The 27,333-nt window shown below is 31.6% G+C and overlaps 2 protein-coding genes across 2 annotated transcripts; both read right to left on the bottom strand.

The window, feature by feature from the left end:
- Positions 1 to 3,918: 3,918 nt before the first annotated feature.
- On the bottom strand, positions 3,919 to 5,265 carry BU26DRAFT_522261 (kinase-like protein). The gene is made up of 2 exons (XM_033829744.1): positions 5,047 to 5,265; positions 3,919 to 4,995 (listed from the first exon to the last, which is right to left on the bottom strand). The coding sequence occupies exon 2, from the start codon at positions 4,834 to 4,836 to the stop codon at positions 3,958 to 3,960; it is 879 nt and encodes a 292-aa protein (XP_033680151.1). The 5' UTR covers positions 4,837 to 4,995; positions 5,047 to 5,265; the 3' UTR covers positions 3,919 to 3,957.
- Positions 5,266 to 6,311: 1,046 nt separating this feature from the next.
- On the bottom strand, positions 6,312 to 8,287 carry BU26DRAFT_508477 (uncharacterized protein; the record flags this gene model as incomplete). Its single annotated transcript, XM_033827082.1, has 2 exons — positions 6,312 to 7,730; positions 7,778 to 8,287. 2 exons carry the CDS (start codon positions 8,285 to 8,287, stop codon positions 6,312 to 6,314), a joined length of 1,929 nt encoding a protein of 642 aa, XP_033680150.1.
- Positions 8,288 to 27,333: the final 19,046 nt, after the last annotated feature.

Raw genomic sequence — 27,333 nt, 5'->3', positions numbered from 1 at the left:
TCTACGTCTATTTATTAACTACTACTAGAATAATTAGTTAGACCTTCTACTCTATATAAACTAGATATAAGCTATATTACTATATAAAACTATAGAACTAATAGCGTATAAAATTAAATTTAAATACTAGCTAATATACTACTAGAATTAGAAGAAGCGTATAATAAAAGCCTCTACTCTACATAAGCGTCTCTTATGCTAGAAAGCTTAGAATTTTACTAAGAAGTAATATAACGCTATAAAAAAAGCTACTAAAATTATACGAAGTAATATTGTAAAAGTATAAGCTAGGTAGACGCTCTAAGTAAATAAAAAGTACTAAGAACTTAATTTTACTATAGATAATCTTATCTATATTAAACCTCGTAGCTTTTTAATAGATTAGTCTAGTATAAAGCTTAATTAATAGATATATAGCTTTTATCTAATTATTACTATAAAGAGTTACTTCTTCTAGCTCTAGCTATCTACGTATATATATATATATAACGTCTTTTATACTAATTAGCTAAGAAAAGCCTTAGAGCTATTACTAGAGTAGGTAGAGTCTAAGTAGCTATCTATTAAAGTAAATAGTAATTTAGAATAGCTTATATATAAAATTCTAAATAGTTATCTTTATAAAATTATCTTTACTACTACGCTATATAGATTACTTATAATTCTAACTCTACCTAGTATAATACTATAGGCTTTATTAATACTCTCTATAAGATAAAAGACTTTTATATAATATATCTAGATAAGCTAGAGCTACTATTATAATTAAATACTTAGATTAAGATATATAAAAAAGAGAAGACTCTAGAGAAAATAGTAGAGAATTTAAAACTTATAAGAGTAGAAGATATAAAAGTAACGTAAAGGCGCTACTAAGTAATTTAAGACTCTACTAAGCCTATAGTATTATTTAAGAAAAGAGTCTATAATAAAGCTACTCTATAGACGTAAAAATAAGCCTTCTAGTTTAAGTTTCTATAAGTCTCTTTCTTTCTAGAGAGAAAGATAGTAGCTATAAAAGCACTTCTAGTTTAAAACTAATATAAATATACTTACTATAAGCTAAAAGAGATAGTATTATAGAGGCTCTCGATTAGGTAATAAAGTATTAAGATAATTCTAAGATAATTATATAACTCTCTAGTTACGTATATAATTACGTACCTATCTATATATAGATAAGCTCTTAAGTAGAGTTTTCTTAATAATAAATCTATTCTCTAGCTTCTTAATTTACTATAGTTATAAGCCTAGTAGTAGTAAAGCTCTACGTAATATAATAGCTATAGAGCCTTAATTATAGTAGTAGTCTATTCTCTACTTCTTATTATCTTTCTTCTATTCTTTCTTTCTCTCTATAGCTATAGAGCTTATAACGTTAAATACTATACTTCTAATAAGTATTCGCCTTATTAATTATAACACGTTTCTATTATAGTACATCTAGCTTAAATATTACGCGTAAGTATAAGATATATAGACCTAGATTAATTCTAACGTAGTAACTTAAGTCTAGCCTATAGGCGAAGCTTCTAAAGCTCTTACGCTTAATACTAATATAGAGACGCTATATATATATTAAATTAGATTTTCTATATATACTTAGCTTATTATAAAACTCTAGGTAATCTAGAACTAGATACACGTAACTATTAATCTATAAAGGCTAGAGCTTACAACGCTATAAGTAAGCGATTAGTTACTCTATATACTTATAGAAGAGCTTAAGAAGAATCTTTACCTAAGCGATAATAACTAGAAGAAGTAGATACGTAATATCTACTAAGAGGTTACCTATTACCTATAAATAAAAGTAAGCTATAAGCTATATACTTAGGTACTTAAATAAATCTATACTTACGCTAACGCTATACTTATTAATCTTAAAGAGATTAAGAGTACGCTTCTAATTAGAGATTTTCTACGCTTAGCTACTAAATTTAATTCTAAGTAGGCTTAACGTAAACTTAACTCTCTTGCTTAACCTAGCGCTACTATAATACTTACTCTTAAAGCTTATACGCGCTAGTTCTTATAGCTTATTTAGAGTAGAGAGAGCTACCTAATATATACTATACTTATAGAATAAAGTAATTATAATTAGAGTAATTATAGCTATCTATATTAATAGAGTATAGAATACTAGTAGAAGCTAGTTAACTACGCTTAGTTATAATACGCGATTTAGAAATAATTAATAAAGAAGCTTTATAACCTACCTTTAGTAGAAGAAGTAGTAAGAATTCTTAAATAATTATAAGGTAATTAATATATAGCTTTACAAGCTAATCTAGAGCATAAAAGTTAGATCTTAGATAGTTAAAACAAGAGTATCTAGTACTCTAGATCTATTTAAGCGTAAGCTCTATACAACTACGTATTTTAGAAAATAGTAACTCTAGCACGCTTTTATAAAGCGTTATACGTTTAGCTATACTACTCTCTTTTCTTTACCTCTATAGCCGCGTATCTCTATAACTAGCTATCTAAGTACGCTTTTATAAAGCGTTATAGTATCTAGCGTCTAGCTTTCTCTTATTTATATACTCTTTTTTTTCTTCTATAGCTACGTATACGTATAACTTATCTACGTTCTACGCTCTTATAAAGCGTTATAGTAATAGATTTTCTATTCTCTTTATTTTACGTAAGCTTAGTACTTATGCTAGCTTTTCTATATTTCTTATCTTCTTCTAATTAATTTATAGCTCTTCTTATAGCAGCTCTAAGAGCTAGAGAGTATATTATAGAGGCTCTTAATTAGGTAATAAAGTATTAAGATAATTCTAAGATAATTATATAACTCTCTAGTTATATACGTAATTACGTATCTATCTATATATAGACAAGCTCTTAAGTAGAGTTTTCTTAATAATAGATCTATTCTCTAGCTCTCTAATCTACTATAGATAGTTAAGAGTATAACGTAAGAGTTTTAGAAGAAGAGAGATCTAGAAGACGTATTTTAGAGCTTAAGAATAAGCTCTCTCTATAAGAGAGAGTAATATAATAGTCTAGTTTAGAGATATATCTTAGTTATATAACCTTAAGTTATATAACTTTATTACGTAACCTAGCCTAGCGTCTTAGCGCTTAGTATCTCTATATATAGAGCCTCTTAGAGCCTTTTCTCTACTTCTTATCTTTAGATAGCTAAATTTAACCTAATCTACTCTACTAGTACTTCTTATTCTTATAGCTTATAGAGATAGTACTACCTATAGCTAACTTATCTAGCTAGGTATTTAGAGATACTTATAGTAGTAGAGACTATAAAGCTAGCTCTTATAAGTAGACTTAGATTCTACTATAATATTAGTAATTTAATTAGATTCTAGTATAGTATAACTCTCTATATATAATATCTACTAACTATAAATAGCGTAGTACTAACTAATTTTTATAGTAAAATCTTAACTATACTATAGTAATAATAAGCTATTACTCTTATTAGCGTAGAGTATCTTAGAGTCTATCTAGAACTAGTTATTTAACTACTATATTACTCTTATATTAAGCTACTTTAGAGTTATTATGCACTACTATATAAGCTATATTCTTTTAAGTTTATTAAGAAGGCTAATAACGAGTAGATACTATCGTAGAAGCTTGCACATTATTATAGTAACTAACAGCGAAACTAGAAGAACGGTAACTATAAATACTGTAGACTGTTATAAACAAGACTATCTAGTATTGTTCGTTAATTTAGCGAATAATAGAACTATAAATAAGACCGCCTTAAATAAGTTACTTAGGCAAAGCCGTAGCTCTTAGACTCTTAAGTTATACGGCGTAGTTAGGTTAGTAATATAGTATTTAGACGGTTATTAAAACTTAGAGAATTGAAACATAGCTAGCTAGATTGTTTAAGTTAACGTGTAAACTGCAGAAAATTAGCTAGATACATGGATAATAATTGCTCGCAAGATTGCCCTTTTCTTTATATAGCCAGGTCTAAAGCTCACTCAATGCAGCCTCGTCATGCTCCTTCGATGAAATTTGCCATTCTGGGTGACCTGCTATTATAAGAGTGTCCCTAATAGACCTGCAGGAGCCCATATCGATTAGAATCCACGTATTGTCTGCGCTGACCATAATGTTGCTTGGCTTAATATCGTTATGAGCAAGCCCAAGACTGTGAAGATGCCTTACCCCTAACTTAACTCCATTAAAGCCTAACTTTAAGTTGAGATCGTGGCTGCCATTATAAAGACGTTCCTCTAGTGTGCAAGGATGTCGTTCTAATAGTAGGCCAACAATACGACCTCTATGGACCTGACAGCCGTGATACCGGACGACATTGGGGTGAGGACGGCGCCGTAGAATCTCCAGCGTCTCAGCTTCTTGTAGGAGCGCCTTTGCGATCTGCCCTGAACCCCCTAGTTCAACATAGAATGTGAGCATAGGCCCCTTAAAGAAGGAACTGCTATCCACCTTCTCGACACCCGTTATATGCGACGGAGCCGTAGGATACACATCCTCGTCTGGAACGCGTTCCAAGCTCTTATTGATCGTTTCAGGAGTAAGCTTCCTGTTCGATAATCGCCCATAATAGACCGTATATTCCTTAGAGACGAAGGTGAATGCGGAGAACGAAAACTCTACGCGTCCATCTTTGTGCAATGTGGACTGGTGGCAGAGAGTCCGTAAGTCCTCAATAGATTTGACATAAGGTTTGTTGACTTGATAATCAAGCCAGGCTGTTCCTAGAGCAGCAAGCCCTCGCACACTCCTAGCAAACCAGAGTGCAACACTTCTAGTAAGCTCTAGCGCACGTTGAGCAAGCCCAAAGAATACTCGACGCGCAAGCCTGAGCACAGCACCGTCAACCATTGTCTCTTGAGAAAGCTGAGTCGGTGAAGGGAGCTGAAACGACGGGAACAAGTCGTTGCAGACGAGCTGGCTGACGGGTCTTCTGGCTGAGACTGCGATTGCGAGGCGGAGCAGGATAGTGGAGGGAGGATAATGGAGATAGCGGTTCGCTGTTTCGGTCTATTGGGAACGGTGGTTAGCTTGTGACTGCGCCGGGCTCGGTTCACTCACATTCTCTAGCTGCGTTGCGGCGGACACGTCTTCGCGCTACCTCGCCTCCGACGATATTCTGGCTACGATGCGTGAGATGAGCAGCAACAGACGGTGAAGACGGCGAGGACGGTTTCCGGCAGCAAGCCGGCGAGAGGCAGCGACGACTCCAACACGGCCAGAGCGGGCGTGAATATTGACGCGACGACGCGAGCGGGACGGTGGAAGGCTAGGTGGCTGTGTGGCATGGCATTGCGAGAACTCTTGTTGGCGTTGGGAATGCCTCAGCGCCAGCGCCCCGCCTCGGGGTGCTGAGCACAACAGGGAGCATGCACGGCGCAAAACAGTTCCGACGCGTATGGAGCAATTTTTCGCAATGGGGATGAAGCCTGTGAAATTTATTTACGGCAGCTCCATACTCCTCCGAGCCTTTGTTAATGCGTGGTGTTGACCGGTTCACTTTCGACCTCGGGATGCCGTCGCATCGGGGGCGTCGCGCTAGCCCGCTGGAGGGTTGCCCACGCCCTGCGCGAGGGCTGCGCGCACCTGTGTAGCCGTCGCGAATATTTTTAAACTATCCTGGTACAGGTGCCCTGGCGCAGCCCTCGCGGACCTATGCGGCCGTCGCATACATTTCCAGCAATCCCATCGCAAGTGCAGGCTGAAATACGCCGTTGTTGGCGGGCGTTGCTCTTCCTGCGCGACTTGGTCCTCGGATTGATTTTTCGCTAACCCCGATAACTCCGGGGCATCCACCTGCCCAGGTGCCAGAAGCGTACCCTAATCCGCTGCATCTACCCAACACTGACATTAGAAAGATGAGTAGACATACATGCTGCGGCTGGAATTGCATAAAAAGTTTGTCTACTACGGTTTTTCAGGATTGCGCGAGGCGTTGTTGAGCTCGCCGTGCATGCGCATGATCTGTAGCTTCCACCGGGATCCGCGGCTCTGACCTAACACCACCGTCTTCCCACACATCGATCAAGAATACGTGGTGCAGTCGTAATCCGAAGCCTGTCGCGTCGGCTCAAGATCTCATGTTGAATAAATCGGAATGCAATCATGGCAGTCGAAGGATTGACGGATGTGTACGGTCACGTGAAGTGAGCACGTGACTGGTTCGGCGCTTGATTATCCTTGAATGGCAGCACCTCATCTACCTGGACCCCAGCGCGTGTGTTCGAGATGGTCAACACCTAATACCATGGCGACTGCGCAAGCAAAACAAGTAGCTCCGGGTATAGATACATGTTAGCATGCAGTAGTATCTATACGAGAATTAGCTAGCGAGCAGCTGTGGCATGTGAGCCTCCACTCTCATCACCACCACCACCTGCGCATGACTGCCACCCATCTGGTGCCCTATTCGCAAGAGGCACAGGGGACTTCGTCTCCAAATACAATATTTGATGCTGCTTCATTGCCTCTTGCGCCGTCAGACCTGCCCATTGCCACAACGTACCCCACCAATTCTGCCCGGCTCGGGCAGGCGGTTTACAGCTCGATGCTCGGCTCGATGCTCGGCTCGATGCTGCATTCGACACGAGGCTTGTAGGCCAATCTATAGGAGAGGATGGTCGATCGGCTTTAGAGGGTGGGTGTAGGAAGGGAGGAGGTGTTCCCATGTCGTGCTCTTCCCTTGCTGATGCGGCGTTCTTCGGTATAGTGGCTGGATCGTTGTCTTGGTAGGCGGAAGCTGCTTCGTCGAGGTAGCGTGATAGCATGTCGATGTGGGAATGTGTCCTTGCAAGTGATTGCAATGCATCAGGTGTGAGACGATTGCACCAGGAACCTAGACGCATGCGCTTCAAAGCCGGCTCTTGCCCGCCAATGGACCTTTCCGCAGGGTCCTCGTCATGCTCCCGGCGTCGCTTCGCATTCCCAGATGGGGGTGTGAGAGCAGGAGTAGGCGGGCGATATGGAGGGGACACGCAAGAGCGGTCATCCTCGCCAAAGCTAGCTGTGGACTGGTGAAAAGCATTCGGCCCAGGTCGTTGCGTAGATGTCGCTGGATAGCCACCACGCGGTTGCGATGGCGGATTGCCGGAGTCGTTGGGATTGCCGGAGTCGTTGGGATTGCCGGAGTGAGGGCCAGGATCGAAGCCATCACCGGAACCAGACCCCCGGCCAGGCTGGAAGCCGGAAATGGGGCCGGGTCTCAACGAGGGCCAGGTGCCGAGTTGAAAAAGCGTCTTCTGCAGGTTGTTGCCCGTCTCGTAAAGTATATGGAGCCCCATCAAGTCTCGCTTCAGATGGTTAGGCAACCTTTGGGGCATTGCAATGCGTTCAACGCCCTGGATTGCGCGGTAAACCATGGCCATTGGATCACCATGCCAATGCTGAAGATAAGCATGCGCCGGCTCTTGACTGAACGGAAAGCTTCCGCCATCAGCATACCACGTGTACAGCCCACCTCTTGTCATGTTCGGAATCCGGCCTGGTCGATGGTCCTGACGCGCACAATATTCGAAGTACGATTCACGGGTCGGGGATATGCGTGCCCTTGGCCCTTTAGTCCGGAAGTCGTCCTGCCAACGCCGCTCGACCTGGAAGAAGTATTCGACGTATACGGGGACAATAACAAGCCGCGGCATGTATACGTCGTCGAAGTAGCCGTGGCAGTTGGCGCAGAGTGGAAGGACGTTTTCGAAATCCCCGTGGGAAGTGAGGTTTAGGAGGCCGAGGTCGCGAACGCTCGCAAACTGTGACCGCCGTTAGCAGGGACCGGAGCGCAGAGGGGGAGCGGTACATTTGGATCCTTCTTTGGAAACACGTGTGCTTTCTCAGGCGGCCTCGCGTCCACCCCACAGACCCAACACGCACGCCGACCGTATATGGACGCAAGCCTATCGCCCGTGCCTTTGTCAAACTCTCGACTGCTGTCCGAATAGGTTCTCGAGCTACGAGAGCGCTTCGCGGAGCTCGCATCGTCGGCACGCACGACGTCATCGTCATGGTAGCTGCGCTTGCGAGGGCGGTACTGCTGCTGCTGCGATGCAGGCAGGCCAGGCATCATGAAAGGGTCGTGCGAGGAACCCGGCGTATAACCACTGGAGACGTGGTAGTGTGGGTAGGCAGACGAAGGGATCGGCGCAGGGAGAGAGAGGGCAGCAATTCCGATGGGGTTTGCATCGTAGCTTTGGTAAGGCCCGTGTGACGGGTACACTGATAGCGGGAGCCCGTCGGGCGGGGATGCGGAAGCGGGTGGGTCGAGGACGTTGCGGGACGGGCGGAGCGGCGGCGGCAGGTCTGGTGGCATCAAGGGTCAGGGGAAATGCAGTGACTACTGCATACAGACAATAACATAAGAGTCCACGATGCGCGACGACGCTGTGCGTAAAGACCGGCGATAGAGGTGGCTGCGCTGTCCTGTTCAAACGGCTGACGTTGGGGCCTCGCTTAGCGCCCAGGGCGCTTGGCGGCGAGGAACATGGCTGCGTCCAATCAGACAGCTACTAAGCCACTCGCTACACAGCTAGCCACGTGATTATCAAGGTGTGGCTAAGCACTCTCTTAACGTCTTTAGGCTAGAACTACTCTTACCTAGTAACGTACTTTATTAGTAAATACTCTATATTACTAAATACTCTAAAAATACTAAGTCTTTACTAAAAAGCTACTATCTTAATTAGATTATTCTAACTCTAAGCTACTTAAGATAAATCTAGATAAGCTATCTAACTTATTTATATTATCTTTAACTATCTAGTACGTTTATATATTATACTCTAGCTTATTATAGTATCTATAGTATTACTAAGCTAGCTAGCTATTATATACTACTATCTTTTTATACTACTTTTTATTTTTATTCTAATTTATAGCTTCTTTTTAAGTAACTAGCTATTATAATTATAGAATTAGAAATAAGGTTAACTAGCTAAGATAGAGAAAATAATAGTCTAAGCCTAGAGTTATAGAATAAGAGGTTACGTATAAAGTTATAGAAATAGTTAGAGTTATATAACGTAGATTAGATAGATTAGAAGAATTAGAACTAATCTAGGTAATTAGCTCTAATCTAGAAGATCTATAAAAGCTAGAGTCTTAGTACCTAATCTAGCTAAGACGGTATATATATATAACTAGAAAAAGCTTACTTTTTATAGCTTTTTATAGTTATTACTTTATTTATTAAATTACTATAGAGACTTATAATTTATAGTACTATTATATCTACCTCTTTATTACTAAAAATTCTAGTCTAAAGTATACTCTCTACGTTCTTTTATAAAAGTAAGCCTTAGTCTAAGTTAGAAGAATAGCTTATAATAAAATAACTATCTAACGTTAAAGAGTAGAACTATTATATTAATAGCTAGAACCTAATCTAGAAAAGCCTAGGCTAGAAAGCTAACTATAGAGAAATAAATTATAGAACTCTAATAAGTTATTATAGTACTCTAGAAGATAAGCGTTTAGTAGATAGAAGAGCTAGCCGCGGCAAAATAACAGGTCTAGGCTAAGATTACTCTACCTTAATACTTTAATAGTAAAAGAGAGAATCTTAACGTATTTCTAGTAGCTATAGAACTCTACCTATAATATAATACTATAGCGTTTCTATAAAATAAGAATAAGATACTAGAAGCTATAATAAATATAGAAGAAGAAGCTTTTATATAGACTAAACTCTATATATTAGACTAGCTAGAAAATAAAAGTAATATAAAAAGAATATAATAGTCTATAAATAAAATCTTTAAAAGCTAGACTAGATTTATAAAGTACCTATTATAGCGTAAATAAGAAATAAGAATTTAAGATATATAATAAGTTATATAATATTAAGCTATAAAGGTATAAAGGTATAGAGTAGATATCTACTATACTAAGACGCTAAGGTAGCTAAGATTATATAACTACGCAGGCAAGTTAGTACTATAATAGTACCTCTCTTCTAGTATACTATACGTCTTAAATAGCCTATAAAATAATAAAAAATTTAGACTAACTAGCGTCTATAGCCTTTTTATCTATTATAGTAGACCTAGCTTACCTAGATGTTAGGTATAGAACCTTAGTAGCGCGTTATTCTAACCTTTTAGGTCTAATACTAGTTACTATATTATAGCGTAGTTTTTCTATTTAATAAGGTACTATAGTTCTAGTTACTTATTATAGTAGTCTAGTATTATATTAAACTTCTACTTCTTAGTAAGTTTCTCTATTCTATCTTCTCTTTTAAGAACTCTTCTATAGAGATAACGTAACTCTGCTTTATTAATTACCTATTAACCTAGAAGCCCCGTAGAGACATGCTAGAGGCGGAGTAGTAAGTTATAGAATACTAGAAAGATTTATACGCGTAATAGAAGTTCTAGTATATATAATTAGTTATAGACCTTTAATACCTTATATAGCTCTATAAGCTTATTATTTCTTTTTTTTATAGGCCTATTTATCTTTATATTCTACGTATTAACGTAGATAAGATCTTCTATTAAAAATTATAGTATATCTTTACGTCTCTTATTTATATAGTGTTTATACTAAGCGATAGACTAGATAGCTAGTGCTTTTAGTTAAGATAGAATGCGGCTAAACTAGTTAGCCACGTTATTAGCTCTAAAGAACTCGCGTTTTTACGTAGTAGATAGGTTTAGTAGTACTAGCTACGCTAGCTTAACCTCTAGTCTTAGATAGAAACTATAATTCGTAAAGAATAGAGATACTTCTATAGTCTTAGATATAATATTATTTATTATAAACTCTATAAGTAGTAGCTATTATACCTAATCGTCTTAGTAGAAGTTTATAAAGGTCTAGAGGTATACTTTAATAGAGCTATTAACTTACTCTATTTATCTATCTATCTCTAGATAGAATAAAGATAAGCGTTTAAGTATAACTTCTAAGCGAGTAGAAAGCTACGTCTAGAACTAAGAAATAAACTATATACTATAATTAGAAATAATATTATTAGAGTAGCTATAAAGTAAGTAAATTTATAAAATAAATATATTAGTTAGCTTCTCTATATTAATTCTTATTATAGAGATAAGATAGCGTATTTTTATAAGTTAATAGACTACTATAAGAATATATTTATATTTTTAACTATATAACTTATACTTAGGTAGTAGAGTAATATAATTAACTAATATATTAGACTATATCTAGAATAAGACTAGTAGTAGTTTTAGAAAGCCTTAAGGTAAGAGTCTAGATACTTTTATTCTTACGTATATAGTATAGGCTTATACGTATATCTTAATATTATAGAAGATTTATAGCTACTAGTAATTATAGTAGATAAGGTCTATAGTTTTAATCTATCTAGAGTAGCTAGTAGAGCTAGTATTATACGTATAGTATAAAATCTACGTATATAGTTTATTATTTAGTAGTATAAATATATAATCTCTATACTAAATATAGTTTTATTAGACCTTATAGTTAAGTATTAGAACCTAGAGAAGTCTTTAAAGGTATTTTAGCTAGCGCTTTGCTAATAGGTTCTCTAGTATAGTAATTATTTTCTATACTAGATCTAATATCTTATATATAGTCTATAATAGGTTATTAATTAGTTTATCTATAGCTAGTAGAATAAGTACTACTACTTCTAGTAGAGTATCTTAGAGAAGCTTCGTAAGAACCTTCTTATTAAATCTTTTAGGTAGTAGCATTATCTATATCTAGTTCTTAACATAGTTATTAGTAAGGTTATTCTTAGTAGATTAGTCGCCTAGTATATAACTTAACGCGTCTAGTCTAACTACTTTACTCTTTAGACGATATATAATACAAAAGTTAAATTATAAGAGAAATTTAGACTAGTAGACCTGTCTCTAGAAGAGTGCCTTTATTATAGTAAAGTATTTAAAATTCTTATAATCTATAATAATCTTAAATAGTTTAGTAGTCTCTTATAACTTAGAGTGCTACTTCTCTAAGAACTTTATAATAGTAAGAAGTTCTTTATTATAAATCTTATAGTTATACTTAGTAGCGCTATACTTACTTAAGAAGTACGTAATAGAGTAAAGTACGCTAGTATTATTATACTATAAGAGCACGCTCTCTAATACCTAGTTAGAGATATCTATTTTAAGAATTATCTTCTTTATATAGTTATATATTACTAGTACTAGAGCTATTATAAATAATATTTTTAGAGTCTTAAAGGCTTATATATACTCGTCTATCTAGATTTATAGCGTATCTTTACGTAGTAGCTTATTTAGTAGTTAATATATCTTAGAGAAGTCTTAAATAAAATATTAATAAAAGTTAGAGAAGCTAAGAAACTTCTATAGGTTCTTTAGGTGTAGAGGCGTTATCTATATATAAATAGTCTAGACCTTCTCTAGATCTATATAGATTCTCTCTAAGAAGATAACAAGACTAAGATATTTTATTTTAGTAACCTTAAATTTATACTTCTTAATATTAATTTAGAGGCCTATATTAATAAGCTATTAGACTACGTCTTAGACGTGTTATTAGTGTTTCTTTTTATTTATAGAGTAGATAAGAACGTTATTAAGGTACGTAGTACACGTGTAGTCTAGAATATTATAGAGCGTATAGTTAATATAGTTCTAGAATAAGGCTAGCGTATTATAGAGGCTAAATAGCATAACTAGCAATTTAAAGAGTCTAAATTAGGTAATAAAAGCTATTTTCTATTTATAGCCTTCTATAATTCTTAGCTTATTAAACGCGGTAATAATGTTAAGCTTAGTATACACCTTAGCATTACATAGAGTATTAAGCGTTTCTCTAATTAATAGAAGTAGATATTAGTTCTTTATAGTTATATTATTAAGGCCTTAATAGTCTTAATAGATGCGTACCTCTCTGCCTAGTTTTACTACTAGAAGTAGAGGTGTAGTATAACGTAAATAGAATTTACGTATAAAGCTTTTATCTAGGTTTTTATCTAGCTATTTTCTAATAACTTTTAATTTCTTACTAGAGAAGAGCCTATTCTTCTAATATAGTAGCTTCTTTTCTAAGATAATATTAATCTTATAGTTCTAAGCTCTTATTAGTAGTAGCTTATTAGCTTTCTAGAAAAGAAATTCTACTAGCTTATTCTATAGCTATTCTAGCAGCCTCTTTCTAAGTTCTAACTTAGAAAGAGGCTTCTTATCTTCTAGAAATTTATTAATATCTATTTACTTAAGGCTATAGAGGTAAACAGTCTATTAGTAATTATCTAAGAAATTGTAGAATTAGCTAGAGAATTTACTATATAATTAATTGCTAATGTATTCTAATAGAATATTAAAATACTTAGCTTTAGTAAGACTAGAAAGTATATTACCTTTCTCTTACTTACTTTCTTAGGCTATCTTGTCTAGGTTATTCTATATAACCTAAATAGCCTAAATAACTAGCTACTTATAGAATTAGACAAAATTAACAGCCTTAGAGAGGCGAATATCTTCTATTTTAAATACTTTATATAGTCTACTTATTAGTTCTAGAACTAGAATACTAAGCTATAGTTATAGTTCTTTTCTAATCTATACTATAGAGAGCTAGATACCTTCTACTTTTTAGGCTAGTATGTTCTTTATAGAGCACGTGTTTCTAATTATTATACTATAGTATTTAGATATTCTACCTTTATTTACTCTAGAATTATAGATATAATAGTATAAGCAGTCTAGTATAAGCTTAGGTAGAATTTCTAGTAGTTAGCTTTCTCTATTTATATTCTTCTTCTATATGTCTTTAGGTATATCTTTGCATAATAGTGTAATATAGTTTAACCTAGAAGCGCTATTAGTTTTTATAGAAAGATCTTATGTAGTTAATAGTAACTACTTAGTTTATTTATAACTTAGTAGAAAGAGTAGTTTTTTGTCTAGAATAGAGACGCGGTTCTCTATAGCTAGTAGAGAATCTAGAGGTATAAGCGTAATTTAAGGTAGAGGCTATATAGAGCAGGCGGTAAAAGTCTTTCTAGGCGCTTAGTATTATAGTACTATAGGTACTAGTCTACTATTAGAACTATAGTATGCTATGTAGTACTAAGAGGTAAAAGTTATAGATATAGAAGTCTAATTAATAGCTAGATTATATTACTATAACTATAGAAGGCTAAGAATAATTAGTATGTTAGTAGCTAGCTTTATAATATAGAGTATATAATACTTATAGTAGTTACTAATAGATATAGGTATAATATAGTAGTATATAAGCGTATTGCTTATATATCTATTTATAAGTAGTAAGAGTCTAAAGAATAGTATAGTATATAGTAGAATGTTATATTACTAAACTAGAAAGTAGTTAATAAAGCTATAGTCTAAATAGCTACTATTAATAAGACTTTACGTAGTAATAGATAAATACGTAAGGTAGAGTAATATATAAATAAGTAGTAATTTACTATCTATAGATCTAAGCTAGAGAGAGCTCTTCTTACTAAGGACTATTTATATCTAGTAAGGTTATTATTTATATATACTCTTCTTAGACCTCTAGCTATAACTATAGTTAGAGGCTAGTTATTTTTTATACTACTATAGTTAGAAGTACTTATAGATAGAGAAATTAATTTAGTAGGCGTACTTGTAGTACTAGAGAATAAGCTAGTAAGAGTTAAAGAGACCTTACCTTTAATATAGCCTCTACTCTTATTACTTATAGAATAGTTAAAGAATAGGTTAGTATTCTAGCCTTAGCCGCAGCTATCTTAGCCGTTATAGCTACTCTAGCTAGACCTAGTATTATATCTACTATAAGGGTATCTATAGTTATTAAATAGTTATAGGTTCTATAGCTATTATATATATAATTAAAGAAATAACTAGAGCTAGCTACTCTACTTTATATTATTCTTACGCTTTTTCTTATAATTAGTCTTGTTGTATTCTAGTTTTCTATAATAGAAATAGAGACCTCTCTACGTATATTCTTCTTGTAACAGGCGTATAGCGTCTAACTATATAGCGTCTAGGTCTAAAATAGACTAAGCCTACGTAGTTACTAGAAGCGGCGTGCTTATATTTATATATAGCTACTTTAAGCGTCTCTTATAGATACTACTAATATACTTTTCTTTCTTAAGGCGTTTCTATATAGTATTTAGTAACTTAACCTATTTATTAAAGTTAGCAGGTCTAGAGAGCTTAATCTAGTTAGTAACTATACTACTAAGCTTTGCGAATACTTTATAGCAAAGAGTAGTAACCTTTTCTATAGCTATTTTCTTAGCGTAGGTAGACTATTTCTTAAAGTTAGATAAGAAGTTAGAAAAGAGGCGTATACCTATAACTAGGTTATTAAATTTAGTATTAGCCTCTAGCGTCTTATTAGTACTAATATAGACTTAGTCTATATTTATAAATAGGTCTAAGACTATAGTATAGAGCTATACGTTCTAGTTATTTAGGTTATTTAGAATTATATTAAGGTTGTAGTAGTAGCGCTCTATAGTATTACTAGTAAGAAGGTTTATAATATATAGAAGACGAGATAGATCTATATTAAAAAAGGCGCTATCTATAGCTAAGGCTAAATAGACTTCTATCTTCTAATTCTTATATTTCTATTACCTTATACTTAGGTCGCTCTTACTATTAAATTTTAGTAGGTTATTATAATTCTATTAATAGAGGTTATAGAGATTAGTAGGTAGAGAAGCTTAAAGAGTAGTAGCTATAGCTTCTATAATATACACGCGCTACTCTACTACGCGTAGCTATACCTAGAGAGTAGAATATTTAGTAGTAATAGTATTATAGTTAGCTTAAAGAGTCTAGAACTAGTAATTAAAGCTGTTCTTAAAGTTTCTAAAGATATTATTAAGAGTATTCTTTATTACTAAGGCTTTCTAGTTAGTATTAGCTTTACTAATCGTAACTAGTAGCTACGTAGAGTCTTACTATAGGTCTCTAGTTCGCGTAAGTACCTAGAGTATTAGAAAGTTAAGAAGGTTTATAGCTAGAGTTTTTACCTAGTTCTTCTTCTAGGTATTACTTATAGTACCTTAGTTTCTAGAATTATAAAGTAGGTTTCTTTAGTTATAATTTAGCTAGGCTACGTAGTACGTAGTAGAGCTAATAGTAGAATTATATAAACTATTATAGCGTAGATAAGAAATAAGAATTTAAGGTATATAATAAGTTATATAATATTAAGCTATAAAGGTATAGAGGTATAGAGTAGATATCTACTATACTAAGACGCTAAGGTAGCTAAGGTTATATAACTACGCGAGCAGGTTAGTGTTATAATAGTACCTTAGAGAAACGTTTAGAGAAGTTAATATATATAAAATAGCCTAAGAAAAGCTATTCTAACTATAATAAACTAGATTAGTATTCTAGTATATAGCTACGTTTAGATAGCTAAGTATCTACCTAGACTAGAATAACTTTACGCTAGTAGAACTCTTCTATAAAGAATTAAAGAAGTTAGTTAAAAATAATATTACGTACGCTAAACAACTAGAGAATCTAAGTAATATAATAGAAATAGTAGTAAAAATTAATAACTAATAGTATAAATAAAATCTAGAACGCTAATAGAGTAGAGATTACTTTATACTACTAATAGTTAGAACTAGACGGCTATAAACTATGTTCTAAGAAGACTCTATAGACCTAGACTAGGTTAAGACTCTATAGAAAGAGAAATAAACCTTAAGAAACAAGAAAAAGATATAATACTTTAAGAAAGAACTATACCTAGTCTATAGAGAAAAAGAACACTTTATATAAAAATACCTAAAGAAAAAGAAAATAGTTAGAATAATCTAAGTAGACTATAATAGCCTTATATAGATAGTATACTATAATAATAGCTATATAATATACTAGAGAGATAAGGTTAACTTAGAATAGTATCTAACTAAGATTAGAGCTATTATACTAGAGTACTCTACGTATATAGAATACCTTACTCTAGATACTATCTAATAACGTATTAATATATAATAGTACTAGATATACGTAGAAGTCTATAACGCTTAGAGCTATTAGTATATATACTAGAATATTCTATTTACTAATAAAGAATTCTAGAAGATACTAGATACTCTTAAGAAGGTAGTCTAATTAGTAGAATACCTTATAGATAAAGAAGTATATATATATATCTAGAAGATATACTAAGGCTTTTCTATAAACTACTCTAGAGCCTAGAAAGCTAAGTAATAGTAACTAAGGTGTATAGAAAGAGGTAAGTATAAGAATCTCTTCTATAAGATATACCTAACTAAACTATTATAAGAAAAGAAACTCTCTAGGCTATTTATATATAATTAGAAAATTAAAGTATACCTATAGTAGAAGCTATACTAGCTATACGAAGGCGACTACTCTAGCTATAACTATATCTACTAAGTATACTCTCTAGTAGTTTATAGAGAAGAAGGTAAAGTAGTAGTTAAGATAGCTATTAGTATCTAGAGACTAGATAAAGAAGAAATCTAAGTAGCTACGTATATAGACCTACGCCCTAGAAAAGAAACTAGCTAAATAATAACACCTAAACTAGTTAAATAGACCTATAGTAAAGAATACTACGCTAAGCTATAAAACTAGTACGCTATAGAATACTAGTTATTATAAGCTATTCTCTTAACTAAGACTAAGACTTACTTTTATAAGAGAAGGTAAGAGGTATACTTTAGGCTAGAATCTTTAGTAATAAAGAGGTAGAGATAATAATACTATAAATTATAAGTCTCTATAGTAATTTAATAAATAAGTAATAACTATAAGAAGCTATAAGAAGTAAGCTTCTTCTATTTATATATATATACCTTCTTAGCTAGATTAGGTACTAAGGCTCTAGCTTCTATAGCTTACTTAGATTAGAGTCTAATCTCTTAGATTAGGTTCTAATTTCTCTAACCTATCTAATTTATGTTACGTAACTCTAATTATTTCTATAATTCTACACGTAATCTTTTACCTTATAACTCTAGGCTTAGCCTATTATTTTCTCTGTTCTAGTTAGCTAGTCTTATTCTTAATCTTATAATTATAATACTTACCTCTTCTTCTAAAGTATTATTCTAAAGCTCTATTCTATTCTTAGGTATAGTATTTTATTATTTTATACTATTCTTATATAAGAGTAGTACTATTTATAGTTCTATAGTATTATATTCTTTCTTTCTCTTCTACTCTTACTATACCGCCTACGCGTACTAAGTCTTTAATAGTCTACTATTACTATTATACTAACCTTATTCTACGTACTAGCGCTAATATATTTAATAACTCTTATAGCGCTTACTATTTCTATAATCTACGTTACGTTATAAAGGTATCTTCTAGTTATTATTTAGAGTATATTATAAAGAGTTAATTCTATAACAAGGTGCTAGACTAGAAAGAGGTAGAGAAGTTAAATTAGTTAGTAGCTAATCTGCGTTCTTAGTAGTCTAAGGCTAGTCTTAAGGCGAAGCGCCTTACTAAGACTTAGTAGTTAGAGTTAGCGCGTATAGAGGCTTACCTTTATATAAAGATAGATTATTTTCGCGCTAAGCTAGGTTGTTAGAAGGCGTCTCTACGCGAGTTCTAGTAATCTATAGACGCTTATAGTAAATACTTATAAAAGTAGTTAGAGCTAGTATAGCGTTACCGTAACGCGTTACTTTTAAAGAATCTTACTAATATTAAGAAGCTAGAGTAGCTAGAGTAGAAGGTATAGTAATTCTTATAGCTATAACTCTCTATTTCTTTAGTTAATTCTCTTTAGTTCTTTAACTAGAGTTATCTAGAGAATCTAGAGTTCTAGTCTCTAGATTTTAGAGTTAGTACTACTAACAAAACTTCTTAAGTTTCTTAGAGTAGTTCTTAAGGTTCTCTAGTAGTTTCTAGGTGTCTTCTTCTAGTAGATATTCTTTTTACCTAACCTAGTACTTCTATTAACCTTGTATATACTTTCTATCTAGTATTCTCTTAACCTTATAGTTCTAATCTAGTTCTATCTTAGTTTAGTTATTAAGTAGTATATTATTAGGTGCTAGCTTAAGTTTAGATTTATAGAATATAGAGTATATTCTTATTATTAGTAGTAGCTTTAGCCTAAAGTTAACAAGTTTAAGTTATTTATTAATCTTAAATAGTTCTACTTATAGGTAGTTAAGTTTTTTACTAGGTTATTTAGTGCGTAAGTTTTTTTATAAAATAAAAACTTTACTCTTCTTCTTAAAGGTTAGTCTCTTAATTCTTTTCTTATTTACTTATTAGGTTATTCTTTCTACTATTTTTTATAGTTTATTATAGATTATTCTTATTTAGTATTTCTTTTTCTTTACTTTTAAGAAAATTATAGCTATATATATTAAGAATCTATATATTCTAGCCTTATAGCTATAATATACTTAATAGAGAGTTATCTCTATAGTTTCTTATTTTACTATATTATATACTAGTTATTCTATTCTTAGTTAACGTAGTTTCTTAGGTATTCTTCTAGAGTTTAGTTTATTTATTCTATTTAGCTATTAGTTTATAGGTAGAAGCTAGTTAATATTTAATTACTTATTTCTATTTAGTTAAGTAGCGCGTTCTAGAACTTAGACGTAAATAACTTATCTCTATCTATAGTAACTCGTTCTAGTATTCTATATTAGCTAAATAGTTATTAGCTTATCTTATAAGCTAGTTCTTTAGCCTTAAGAGTTTTACTAGTTACGTAAAAGTATACGTACTTAGTAAATTAGTCTATAATTACTAAGATAGTATTACACTTTCTTTATAACGCAGGTTTAATTAATCTAGGTAGCTTTATAATAAAGTCTATAGTAACGTGTTACTATAGTACTATAGGTAGTTCTAGTAGTTATAGTAGTCTATATAGTTAGTACCTAACTACCTTATTTTATTAGTATTTTATATATTTCTATATTACCTTTATAACTTTTCTTTTTATTATAGAGAATCTATATTCTTACCGTAGCCTCTTAAGAGTACGTTTAATTTCTTAGTATCTATATATTATTATACTATAGAATTTCTAGATAAACTCTATTTAGTATATTTCTAGTACTTCTTATTGTTCTTAACTATTAGGTAGCTCTAGCCTATTATTCTACTAGTCTCTAATTTTTATAATCTAGTTAATCTATAGCCTATTATATTCTAGAGTTCTATCTAGTCTAGTGTAAAGTATAGCTCTATATTTCTTTTCTATAGTACCTACGTAGTTAGCTCTATAGCTAAGTACGTCTATAGCTCTATTTTTAGTACTCTTTTAGTGTTAGATTGTAAAGTTTAGTATAGCTAGCGTTTCTATCTATCTAACTTATTATTAATTTAGTGTTTTTGTTGTTATAAACGCTATAAGGTTCTTATAGTCTAATACTACGTTAATAGAATACTTAGCGCCTTCTAGGTATATTCTTTATTCTTTTATAGCTGCTATAATAGCTATAAGCTCTTTATTATATACGTTAAAGTTAAGCTCTAGTACTAAGAACTTTCTTAAGTAGAAGAAGTATAGTTAGTATTTACTATCTTCTCTAGGTTAGCTAAGGTATACCTCTAGAGCTTAGTCTAACATATTTGTTTTAACCTATATTAGTTTATTTTTATTAAACGTTTATAGTAATAGTATAGTAGTAAACGTTTATTTTAGTATTTTAAACGCTTATTACTATAGGTTTTTCTACCTAAACTCTTAGTTCTTTTTAGTAATTTCTATAAGTAGAGTAGTAATCTATAAGTACTCTTAGATAAACTTTTAGTAGTAGTTCGTAAATTCTAGAAAGAATTATACTTCTTTTACTATTTAGAGTATAGGCTAGTCTAGAACCGCCTAGACTTTGTCTATTTCTATCTAAATTCTCTTACAGGTTAGATAAAATTCTAAGTAACTAGTTTCTATATAATAGAATTTACTCTTATTAGAAGCTATTAGAAGTCTATACTCTTTAAACTTCTATAGCGTCTATTACACGTAGTTCTTATATTCTTCTAGTTTTTTCTTTAAGTATACAAGTATATTATCTAGATAGACTATAGTAAACCTTTCTAGGTATTTATATAGAGCTACGTTAATTATACTTTAGAATATTACTAGTATATTAGTAAGTCTAAATAGTATAACTAGGTATTTATATAGTTCTTCTCTTATTCTAAAGATAGTTTTCTATTTATAGCCTTTCTTAATTTATATTTAGTAGTACCTCTTTTAGATATTAAACTTTATAAACTACTATACTTCTATAAGCTAGTCTATAAGTTCTAAGATTATAGATAGTAGGTATTAGTTCTTTTAAGTTACTTAATTAAGCTATTAGTAGTTAATATATAGCCTTAACTATCTATTCTTTTTTAGTATAAATAGTACTAGTAAGACTATTAGGCTTTAGCTTTCTTAAATATATTCTTTTTATAGAAGTCTCTTTAGATACCTTTAGAGTTTCTCTTTTTACTTACAGCTAAGTAGGTATATTAGCTCTAGTTTTAGTATAGCTTTATCTTCTATAGGTATCTTATAATCTTATAGTTTATGTTTAGGTAGAACGCTATTATTCTATCTATTAAATAATAACGCAAACTTCTTATAGTTCTTCTTAACTTTCTAAGGTAGTTACTTTATATTAGGTTGCAGCTTCTATATCTACACAACGCTAACGTCTTAAAGTTATATTTTTACTTATTTTGTTAAACCTGCGAATAATATTCTTCTAATCTTTACCTCTAGCTTTTAGTAAGCTCTTAGGTAGTGTTTTACTCTAGCCTTTTATACTACTTTAGGCCTTCCTTAGAGCTCTAACCTAATCTAACTAATATTAGAGTTATATCTTTATAGCTAGTTTAGTTCTAGAAGTACGTCTATGTTTTCTAGTTCTATAATATTATAGAACTATTATTTCTATATCTTTTAGATATCTAGCGTTTGTGCCTTAGTTTCTAAGTAAATTTATTCTTAGCTAAAGGTAGGTAGCTAGTTATCTATAAGTTATACTTAATATAGTTATTATTTCTCTTAAAATAGTATATTCTATAGCTTTACTAGACTAGTAGAAATATACGTTTTTACTACTCTACTATCTATATAGGCTATAAACTTCTTATTCTCTAATATAGCTTTTACGCGTAGCGTTCTAGGTTTTAGAGTAATAATCTTGCCTATAGTCTAAATAGAGTCTTTCTAGGCTAGACCTCTATCTTAGAGGCCTACTAGTTTTTTAACTTTAAAGAGGTAGCTAGTGCTAATTTCTATTTCTTTTCTACTATATATACTAGGTATCTTTCTAGTAAGTATATAGTCTAGTATAGTTTTATATATTTACTCTTAGCTTTTTCTCTATAGTATAAGTATTTCTATTCTAGAAAATACTATCTATAGTTAAGTGTGTAGTAATTAGAGTACTAAACCCTCTATTCTATAGTCTAATATTATTCTTAATAGTATTAGCATTCTATAGCATACTAATTCTATAGTTTAGCGTAGTATTCTTTGCTGTAGACCTTCTTAACTAGTTTAGGTATTACTATTCTACTAGCTTCTTTCTTAGGCCTTAGGTTTATATACGTAGTAACCTAGATTTTCTTATTATCTAGTCTCTAGGTACTAATAGCTGTTTTAACTATAGCTTTTTCTTCTTCGCCGTAGATTACTAAGAAATAGGCCTAGTAGATATAGTTATAGCCTAGGTAGCTACTCTTACATAGCTAATATAGCTTCTACTATAGGCGTGCTTTAATTTTCTAGTTATATAAAAATAGCCTAGAGAGTTTCTTTTCTTAGAATAGCTTAGTTAGGTGTACCTTATAGAAGAGATTCTAATACTTACCTTTTTCTATATACCTTAGTTACTATTACTTAGCTTTTCTAGCTCTAGAGTAGTTTATAGAGAAGCTCTAGTAGATTTTCTAGATATATAAGTATACTTTCTTATCTATAAGATATTCTACTAATCTAGCTACTTTTTTAAGGGCGTCTAATATCTTCTAGAATTCTTTATTAGTAAATAGAATATTCTAATATACGTGCTAGCAGCTCTATACGTTATAGAATTCTACGTATATCTAGTACTATCGTGCGTTAATACGTTATTAGATAGTTTCTAGAGTAAGGTATTCTATATACATAGAGTATTCTAGTATAATAGCTCTAACCTTAGTTAGATACTATTCTAAGTTAACCTTATCTCTCTAGTGCGTTATATAGCTATTATTATAGTATACTATCTATATAAGGCTATTATAGTCTACTTAGATTATCTTAACTATTTTCTTTTTCTTTAGGTATTTCTACGCAAAGTGTTTCTTTTCTCTATAGACTAAGTATAATTCTTTCTTAAAGTATTATACTTTTTTCTTATTCTATAGAGTTTGTTTTCCCTTTTATAGAGTCTTAACCTAGTCTAGGTCTATAGAGTCTCTCTAAAATATAGTCTAGAGTTGTCTTATTCTAACTATTAATAGTATAGAGTAGTCTCTACTCTATTAACGTTCTAAGTTCTATTTATACTACTAGTTGTTAATTTTTACTACTATCTCTATAGTATTACTTAGGTTTTCTAGTCGTTTAGCGTACGTAATATTATTCTTAACTAACTTCTTTAGCTCTTTATAGAAGAGTTCTACTAGCGTAAGGTTATTCTAGTCTAGGCGAGTGCTTAGCTACCTAAATATTACTATGTACTAAGATGCTAATCTAGTTTATTATAGTCTAAATAGTTTTTCTACGCTATCTTATACGCGTTAACTTTTCTAAACGTTTCTCTAAGGTATTTTATAAACCTAGTCTAGCTTTTAAAGATTTTATTTATAGACTATTATATTCTCTTTATATTACTCTTATTTTCTAGCTAGTCTAATATATAGAGTTTAGTCTACGTAAGAGCTTCTTCTTTTATATTTATTATAGCCTCTAGAATCTTATCTTTATTCTATAGAAATACTATAGCGTTATACTATAGGTAGAGCTCTATAGCTACTAGAAATACGTTAAGGTTCTCTCTTTTACTATTAAAGCGTCTAGGTAGAGTAATCTTAGTCTAGGCCTAGCGTTTTACTATAGCTAGCTCTTCTACCTACTAGACGCTTATCTTCTAGAGTACTATAATAACTTATTAGAGTTTTATAATCTATTTCTTTATAGTTAGCTTTTATGCCTAGGCCTTTCTAGATTAGGTTCTAACTATTAATATAGTTATTCTACTCTTTAATATTAGGTAGTTATTTTATTACAAGCTATTCTCTTAACTAAGACTAAGACTTACTTTTATAAGGGGAGGTAAGAGGTATACTTTAGGCTAGAATCTTTAGTAATAAAGAGGTAGAGGTAATAATACTATAAATTATAAGTCTCTATAGTAATTTAATAAATAAGTAATAACTATAAGAAGCTATAAGAAGTAAGCTTCTTTTATTTATATATATATACCTTCTTAGCTAGATTAGGTACTAAGGCTCTAGCTTCTATAGCTTACTTAGATTAGAGTCTAATCTCTTAGATTAGGTTCTAATCTTTCTAACCTATCTAATCTATATTATGTAACTCTAATTATTTCTATAACTCTACACGTAATCTTCTATCTTATAACCTTAGGCTTAGCCTATTATTTTCTCTATTCTAGTTAGCTAGCCTTATTCTTAATCTTATAATTATAACACTAGTACTATTAAAAATAATATTAAACTATAGAATAAAGAGTCTAGTACCTAAATTACTATATACTAGACTATAGATAGTACTTTCTAGAATAGAAGTACCTATACTATAGAGAAAAAGCTAAAAATAAATATATAAAACTCTACTAGACTATATACTTACTAGAACGCTACCTAGTATATATAGTAGAAAAAAAATAAAGGTTAGCACTAGCTACCTCTTTAAAGTTAAAATACTAGCAGGCCTCTAAGGTAGAGGTCTAGCCTAGAAAGGCTCTATTTAGACTATAGGTAAAATTATTACTCTAAAACCTAGAACGCTACGCGTAAAAGCTACGCTAGAGAATAAGAAGTTTATAGCCTACGTAGATAGTAGAGTAGTAAGAATATATATTTTTGCTAGCCTAGTAAAGCTATAGAATATACTATTTTAAGAGAAATAATAGCTATACTAAGTATAACTTATAGATAACTAGCTACCTACCTTTAGCTAAGAATAGATTTACTTAGAAACTAAGGTATAGGTATTAGATACCTAGAGAATATAGAAATAATAATTCTATAATATTATAGAACTAGAAAATATAGACGTACTTCTAGAGCTAGATTAGCTATAAAAACACGACTTTAATATTAGTTAGATTAGGTTAGAACTCTAAGAAAGGCCTAAAGTAGTATAGAAGGCTAGAGCAAGATACTACTTAAGAGCTTACTAAATACTAGAGGTAAAGATTAGAAGAATATCTCTTGCAAATTTAATAAAATAAGTAAAGAAATAATCTTAAGACGTTAGCGTTATATAGATATAAAAGCTATAACCTAATATAGAGTAACTACCTTAAAAGGTTAAAAAAGACTACGAGAAGTTTACGTTATTATTTAATAAATAGAATAATAGCGTTCTACCTAAATATAAACTATAGAACTATAAGATACCTATAGAAGATAAAGCTACGCTAAAGCTAGAATCTATATACTTACTTAGCTATAGGTAAAAAGAGAAACTCTAGAGATATCTAGAAAGACTTCTATAAAAAGAATATATTTAAGAAAGCTAAAGCCTAATAGCCTTACTAGTACTATTTATACTAAAGAAGAATAGATAGTTAAGACTATATATTAACTATAGATAGCTTAACTAGGTAACTTAGAAGAATTAATATCTACTACCTATAATCTTAGAACTAATAGACTAGCTTATAGAAGTATAATAGTTTATAAAGTTTAATATCTAGAAAGAGTATTACTAGATATAAATTAAGAAAGAATATAAGTAGAAAATAGCCTTTAGAATAAGAGAAGGTCTATATAAATATCTAGTTATACTATTTAGACTTACTAACGTACTAGTAATATTCTAAAGTATAATTAATATAGCTCTATATAAATATATAGAAAGGTTTACTATAATCTATCTAGATAACGTACTTATATATTTAAAGAGAGAACTAGAAAAATATAAGAACTACGTATAGAAAACGCTATAGAAGTTTAGAGAGTATAGACTTCTAATAGCTTCTAATAAGAGTAAATTCTACTATATAGAAACTAGCTACTTAGAATTTTATCTAACCTATAAGAGAATCTAGATAGAAATAGATAAGGTCTAGGTAGTTATAGACTAGCCTATACTCTAAATAGTAAAAGAAGTATAATTCTTTCTAGAATTTATAAACTACTACTAAAAGTTTATTTAAGAGTATTTATAGATTACTACTCTACTTATAAAAGTTACTAAAAAGAACTAAGAGTTTAGATAGAAAGATCTATAATAATAAGTATTTAAGACGCTAAAATAAATATTTACTACTATACTACTACTATAAACGTTTAATAAAAATAAACTAATATAGGTTAAAATAGATATATTAGACTAAGCTCTAGAAGCGTACCTTAGCTAATCTAGAGAAGATAGTAAATATTAACTATACTTCTTCTACTTAAGAAAGTTCTTAGTACTAGAACTTAACTATAATATATATAATAAGAAACTTATAGCTATTATAGTAGTAATAAAAAAATAGAGAATCTACTTAGAAGGCGCTAAGTACTCTATTAATATAGTATTAGACTATAAAAACCTTATAGCGTTTATAATAATAAAAACACTAAACTAATAATAAGTTAGATAGGTAGAAACGCTAGCTATACTAAACTTTATAATTTAATACTAAAAAGGTACTAAAAATAGAGTAGTAGATATACTTAGCTATAGAGCTAACTATATAGGTATAGTAAAAAAGAAACATAAAGCTATGCTTTATATAAGACTAGATAGAACTCTAGAATATAATAGACTAAGAGTTAGCTAGATTATAGAGATTAGAGACTAGTAGAATAATAGGTTAGAGCTATCTAATAGATAAGAATAGCGAGAAGTACTAGAGACGCTATAAATAAAGTTTATCTAGAAATTTTATAGTATAATAATATATAAATACTAAGAAATTAAGCGTACTCTTAAAAGAATACGGCAAGAATATAGATTTCTTATAATAAAGAAAAAAGTTATAGAGATAGTATAGAAATATATAGAATACTAATAAAATAAGGTAGTTAAGTACTAACTATATAAGTTACTATAACTCTTAGAACTATCTATAGTACTATAGTAACACGTTACTATAGACTTTATTACTAAGCTACCTAGGTTAGTTAAACCCGCGTTAAGAAGAAAGTACGACGCTATCTTAGTAATTATAGACTAATTTACTAAGTACGTATACTTCTACCTAACTAGCAAGACTTTTAAAGC

The sequence above is a fragment of the Trematosphaeria pertusa genome (genome assembly GCF_010094035.1).
Source record: "Trematosphaeria pertusa strain CBS 122368 unplaced genomic scaffold BU26scaffold_13, whole genome shotgun sequence".
In the NCBI taxonomy this organism is placed as follows: domain Eukaryota; kingdom Fungi; phylum Ascomycota; class Dothideomycetes; order Pleosporales; family Trematosphaeriaceae; genus Trematosphaeria; species Trematosphaeria pertusa.
The sequence above is the reverse complement of the archived record's forward strand: the minus strand, read 5'-3'. Positions and strand labels throughout refer to the sequence as shown.